The sequence below is a fragment of the Alligator sinensis genome, unplaced genomic scaffold (assembly GCF_000455745.1).
Source record: "Alligator sinensis unplaced genomic scaffold, ASM45574v1 scaffold752_1, whole genome shotgun sequence".
Lineage (NCBI taxonomy): Eukaryota > Metazoa > Chordata > Crocodylia > Alligatoridae > Alligator > Alligator sinensis.
Window position 1 is genome coordinate 1,787,428 of NW_005842000.1, and position 6,567 is coordinate 1,793,994.

The following is a 6,567-nucleotide window of genomic DNA, read 5'->3' on the forward strand; positions in this document are numbered from 1 at the left end:
AAGTTTGGGGGTTGTTTTTTTTTAATGCTCCCCCTGGATGCTGCCAAACAGCCCAGAGGAGCACGCCGAGGAAGGAATGAGGCTCACTTACCACTGATGCCTTCCACGACCCCCCAGTACAAACCACTGAAGCCAGGGCAGCGGGCCAGCACCTGCTCCCCAACGGCGTAGAGGTGGAACGGCTTCCGGGGCTCCTTGATGTTCTCGATGTTGATCACGCGGCTGCCATCCGGCCAGCTGATCAGGACGTAGAGCCTTGCAGCCATGGGGGCCAGCCCCACCTGGACAGGAGGTGAGCAACACAAAATCCTGCTATGCCAATTCCCCCTGGCCGGAGTGTTATTCCTCCATCATTTCCCCTTTCATTACTAGGGATACACTCCCGGCCCCTGGATCCTGGGAACAATTTGCAATCAAATGCCTAATTACGCAAGCCGGGTCATAGCACCAGACACCTAATCCTTGCAAAATCTCGGCCGTCCTTCGCTGCGAATAGCTTGCTCCGCATTTGCGAGGACCGCGAGGTTTCTAAGTGACTTACAGTTATATGATGATGCAGTTTCGACCCCCGATTAAATCAGGGCGCTCACCAGCAGCTTGGGAGTGGCTGAGACCAGGTCATTATAAGAGGCGAAATCAGAAATCAGGTTGTGAGTTAAAGTCTGGCTCCGGGGTAAAAATAAAGCTGCAGTCAAGAATGGATTGGGAATAATCAGGAAGTCACGTGCTAGTGCTACAGTAGTGAATGCTACAGAAATGGTTAGAATTAGGAAAAATAACCTCTTTGAGGGGGTTATAACTTCTCTCTAGTTCCCAGCATCTGAGGAATGGGGGTGTCCTGCTCGAGTACTGCAAAAAGTATTTGAAAACCACATTTCTTGCATGGGAGAACTAAGGGGGGGGCTTACAATTAACTCTTTCAACCCCACATGTGCAGTCAAGTGACCCACATTTGTGCCGGGATCTGCCTGCTCACTGCTTGCTGGTCTCTGCAGTCGAACGGGTGGCAATACCACCAGGTGGTGGCTCAGCATGAGTGCCCAGCTCTCCTCCCTAGCGCTCTGTGTGCTTTCGATCCAAATAGCTTCGCTGACATTTCCCTTTCCCACAAGACTGAAGCACAGTGAGGCACAGAGAGCCCCTTTCTGCGTACCGATGCTAACCAGGGTGGATGGGGATACAAGCAAGGAGGTTGGCTTGCTGTGTGACCTCGAGCAAGTCACTTCCTTTCTCTGGGCCTCAGCATTCTCCTCCTGTAAAATGGGAATAATGGAGCTGGCAGCCTTTGTCACGGGATCTAGAAAGGAGAAGCGTGATGGAAGAGCTAAGAGTGAGTCCTGGACTGAAATATTCAAGCATGTTGCAGCGTGGCTTTCTACCGGGCAGATGAGAGCAAAGCTTGCAGGTCCAAAGCACTGTTTTTTTAGGTATGCACATTGTCGTCAACACCTGCCGAAGGAATCCCACTCAGCTTCTCTCTGCCATGGTGCTAGGTGCTTATTAACCAAGGTTTGCCCACATGGACAGGAAAGCCAAAGGGAAAAAACACCACCTGCACTGTACAGAGGTGGCTATGAAACAAGCCGAGAGTAAGTAACTTGACCAAGGTCGAGTTACCGAGTCTGTGGCAGAGGAGCGGACTGATGGCAGATCTCCTGAGCTGCAGCCCTGTGTCTTAATGACAAGAGTCTCCGTCCTCTCCCCCACCCTTATTAGCAACACAAATCGCTTTTCATTGGTTCAGTGCCTGGCAGTCTGGCTTGGCTTTTCCCTGCAAGATAATGATCAAGGGGGAATATCCACAAGCAAGCAGTAAGCAAAGGTGAGCTGGTAGGCCATGCACACACAGAGGCACCTGGGCTGCCCAGCGGGTCAGCTCGAGATGAGCGACCCACAGCCATGCCTGGATACGGGATCCCAGAACAGCCTGGGAAATGAATCTAGGGCTGCCAGACAGCAGGTGGGTTTCGAAGAGACACGGGCAGCCAGTTGCCTGTCCAAAAATGAGTGAAGACTTAATATCCTACCTTGGTAGACATGGGTTTGGGAGCACAGGAAAGACCTCACACAGTCCAAACCAATTGCTCTCCTCTGGCTTCACGACGCCCAAAATAAAGGCTTGGTGTTTCCTGCACCATCCACATTTTTAGTCCATTAACCCCGGGCTCTGACCCCTACACAGAAAACTTTCTTTTTCTTCTTCCTTTCTGCCATCCCTCGCTTCAAAATGAGTTTTGCAAGAATTCTGCAAATTCTTTTGCCAAAAAAGAATAAAAAGGCAAGTAACTTTCCACTACCCTTGCAAGCTCGGTGGAAAACAGTCATTCACCTGCCTATTTAATACTGTCCTGGGATTTATCCTACTTCCAAGTTCACCAAGGCACCCCAAGGGAAGACAAGGTCTAACGGTCACAAACTGCTGGAAGACCATTTTAGACTGGACATAAGGAAAAACTTCTTTACTGTCTGAGTCTCCAGAGTCTGGAATAGGCTCCCCCCAGAAGTGGTGCAAGCACCTACTCTGGGTACCTTTAAGAAACACATCTATGCTCTTCTTGCTGGGGTGATCTGACCCCCGCTGACTTCCAGCCCCTTGGGGCAGGGGGCTGGACCCGATGATCTTGCAAGGTCCCTTCCAGCCCGAATGCCTATGAAATCTATGCCATGCCGCTCACTGCTTTATCATCTATCAAAGGGCTTGCCCAGCGAATAACCATCCCGTCTAAATGCACAAGGACTGCAAATAATCCTGGTCTCGAGACCAAGAGAGGGGGCTGGGATAAATGCACAGCTGGCATTTGTGCCCAAAAGCTTGCAAAGAACAATTTCCCCAACTGTTCAGTAGGTCTAATAAAAGAGATCACATCTAGCCAGAGAAACAGCTGAGATTTTACCTTCCTTAACTGCCCGGCCAGGTTTCTAGCCCTGTTTGAAAGCAGCAAACACAATTCAAGCCTAAAGAGGAACTCTTTGAATCACTTCCCTTTTTTTTTTTTTTTTTTATTTAAACCTCATCTCCTTAAGTGGCTCCTGTACCCTCCAACCCCACTGACTGGCCTCCTTTTTTTTTAGTTTATTTTAAAGAATGCGAAAAGAAAAGCTAGCGCCGCACGCACAGAGGAAGAGAGAGACAGAGACAGAAAGAGAGAGACAGAGAGCAGAGCCTGACATCAATACATCGCAGTCCTTGCCTGGTTAGCACGGTAGTCTTGCAAAATGTCTCCTGTCTATCCAGCTCTCAGCTGCCTGCTGCAGAAGGGAAGGTAGCCGCACAGTTGTTTTGCCGCCTGAGCATCCCCTCACCACAAGTCCTCGCCAGGTTTCCTTTGTCTGGGTGAGGAGCAAGCCCCCAGGCAGCCCCCAACTGCAAAACAAATACACCTTTCTGCTTTCTTTTTCTTTCTTCTTTTTGGGGTTTTTTTTTCCTCCCCTTCCGAAAAACCCTCGTGTCAGTCGGTTTCTTACCCGAAGAGAGAACAGAAAAGAGGAGGAAAAAGCCTTGGGTTTTTTGGAGCATGAATAAACCTTGCATTTCCATGAGTTATTCATGAATAATTCATGAAAATGCATGATTAATTCAGGTTCATGAATTATTCAGGAATAATTCGCGAACATTCCTGGTTAATTCATGCTTGCGCAGCGAGTGAGTCACGCTCTAGGGCTTGGTGAATTCTTCTTTTCTTTCTCCCCCAGACAGATGAAGAAGAGAGGCTCGCAAGGGCCCCGCGCTGTACGCCTCCCCTTTTCGGCACAGTATAATAACCCATTCTTGGGGCCCTTTGGAAACCAGAAAGGGAGAGCGAGCGGCAGGGCGCCTGAAGCCTGCAGGCCACGGAGGAACAGAAAGAACTTGCAGACAAAAGGAAAAACTTGGCAGCAACCAGAACCCTTTCAAAGCACCTTTGGAAAAACACCACCCCAACCATATTGTGCATTTCCCCCCTCTTCCTCCCTCCGCAGCCAGCCCTGGATAAGATATCTCTCATCCGTGTCCTGTCGTCTGCCATGTATTGAAACCCAGAAGGCACTCAGGCCCAGCCGGAGGAAGCCAAGAATGACATTTCCCCATCTGCCCCTACGTAGCCTTGCAAAGCACCTTGACTTTGCATAGACCCCTAAAATCCAGCAGTTTGCAACTGGTTTAATTGAGTAATTAAGTTATTCTTGGTGGCAGTCAACCATGGGGCTCACCTCCTGGGCTTAGCTTGCTGGCTAGATGTGATCCTGCTGTATGGATTTGCTGCCATCACAATACCCCGTGCATATGTGCAGAAAGCTTTTCATAGCCACTTGCTTTGCTATGAACAGGCAAGTTCTCCTGCTGTAGCCAGTGAAAACAACCCCTTTTCTACAGTCAGACACTTATGACTCTATGGTGGCAATTGGGATCTGGACACCAACCCAGTTGCCCCATTGGGTACCTCACCAGTAACCACCACAAAGTAACACTTTCCTTTGAACAGTCCCATTAAAAACCTCAGTACAAGGTGTCCCTACCACCCTTTGTACCTGTGAGATGGATATAATCATTAGAAGTGGCCTGAACCAGAATCATAATTGCACCTTGCTCCAGGTCTGGGGTTCTCAGGTCTGCCGTTCTCCCGCCCTGGAGCCCCGGGTCTGGGTCAGATCAAGAACTAGATCTTGTTCTGGAGCTGCCAAGTGTATGCAGACATTCATAGCATTTCTTGAAAGGTCAGGATGGTCACGAGCCCCTGCAATCAGCCAAACTCACAGCATTTCCTCCACTTCCGACTGAGATCCTGGGGATGTTTTGGGTTTGTTTCTTGGGGAAGGGGGTTGAGAGCTTTTGTAAGATTTGTGGCAGAGGGATGGGCAATTGTCAGTGAAAGCCCCTTTTGAAAGCAACCCTTATCCAAAGGATGCGGTTTAGGTGGGTGGGTTATTCAGTATACTACTGAATAACCCAAGGCCCTCAGGGGAGTCTTGGCTGTGACTCCAGACCTCATGAACATGGCATCTCCGTTCTCCAAACGCATTAACATCATCATCCATTTCTGCCATCAGCATCTCAGAATCAGGTATCTGGGAGGGGATCAGAAAACATGGCACAAATTCTCTTATAGGTAGCTAGGTTAAAGCTTATGGCTGTGCTCAGTGTGTCCCCAGGACACACACACCAAGTGTGATCTGCAGGGACACGAGGCATTGAAATGTATACTTTACTCAGCCTGGATAGAGGGTGTCACTGGAGCGTGTAACAGTTTGCAGGTGCACCTTTTGGGTCATCAACTCCAGGCCGGTGCTTGTGCAAACCACCAGCAGCAGCGGGATGGAGTGAGCCTTGTACATACTGCACCCAGGAACAGGTACTCCGTTACCCAGGGAGTATCATTCCTCCAGCCCCCAGGGCAAGCAGTGTCTCCTTTTGATTGCACAAGCAATCCTTGGCAATCTGCATTGCTTGGGGAAAAGGAGCTGGAGCGATCCTGGTATCTCCTCAGCATCAGTGTCTGCCTGCCTTTCATGCTCACACTGCCCCTGCCATGGGCTACGCATGTGTATTCATGACAGTGTCTGCACATCAATAATTGATAGCTGAGTGTCTGCGGCTGTGGCTTGCTTGTGAATCATTTGTGCTGGTTCCCGCTTCATTCGCACATGCGGCAGCAGTCCCGGGTACCTTTTGCGGTCTCAAAGCAACAGGACAAGCCTCCTCCTCATGTTGGCATGCTCACAACAGAAGCAGATGCACAGAGGATGCAAACACAGTCCATGGGAGTGCTGGCTGACGCCGTCTTCTTGAGCGTGGTGAAACAGCACAATTCCCCTGCTTCAGCGGGGCTGGCTGGGAGAAGTTTCTCTTGAAGAACGGCAGCTAGAAAGCTGATCTGTCCTGCAGCTTTCTTCTTCAGTTAATGGGGTTGCACCATCTCCATCGATGGAAATCTCTAAGGGCAAGTTAGACACACTTGGCTGGGGTAGGTTAGCCTGGGATGCTCCTGCTTTGAGCAAGGGTTGGACTAGATGTGACCTCCTGATGCCCCATCCAGCTCTGGATTCCTGTAATTCTCTAGAAATGTCTCTTCTGGTTAATGCTGAATCAATGAATGGAAACCCACCAGTAGTTCAAGTGGGCCTTCATCCTGGCTGGGGATTTGGACCCCTCAAACTCTGCTACAAAGAGGACACAGTCATAGCTGCAACGTATACCTATGGGTTTGTAGTTCTGAAAAAAACTGGGTTTTGTACCTATTTGGGTCTATGACTGTGCATTCAAATACAGGGCAAAGGCTAAATAGTATTCCTTAAGGGGGCATTTTAATTCAGCAAGTGTGAGACATCCAGGCGAAGCATTGCGTTGGTGCCAAGAAGAGGAGAAGCAAAATCCTAACAGCAGCTTGGTGTTCAGCTAAGTAGTGCAGGGTGTTACTGCAACGTGCGTTCACTTTAACAGGCCCAAGTTCAAGCCCTGGCCGAGTGCAGCACAGGTAAAGATATAAATATTGGACTTGCCTTAAATCCCTGTTGATCAGCATCAAACACCAGCAGTCTTGGCTTTGGAGAAGAAGGGGAGGGCGAGGGTCAATATTAGGTGCTTTAGCA

General features: G+C 49.6%; 1 protein-coding gene across 2 annotated transcripts in view; it reads right to left on the bottom strand.

The window, feature by feature from the left end:
• The window catches only part of LOC112549940, a 9,004-nt gene extending 5,487 nt beyond the window's left edge, over positions 1–3,517 (bottom strand). Inside the window, exons 1-2 of one of the 2 annotated variants that reach the window (XM_025201737.1) lie at positions 3,443–3,517; positions 92–281 (exon numbers count right to left, since the gene is read on the bottom strand). In XM_025201737.1, coding sequence (XP_025057522.1) covers positions 92–281; positions 3,443–3,517 — 265 coding nt within the window. Of the gene's footprint in view, positions 1–91; positions 1,091–3,442 lie in introns of those variants that run through there. The other variant, XR_003093579.1, reaches the window with a different exon arrangement.
• Between the last annotated feature and the right edge of the window lie 3,050 nt (positions 3,518–6,567).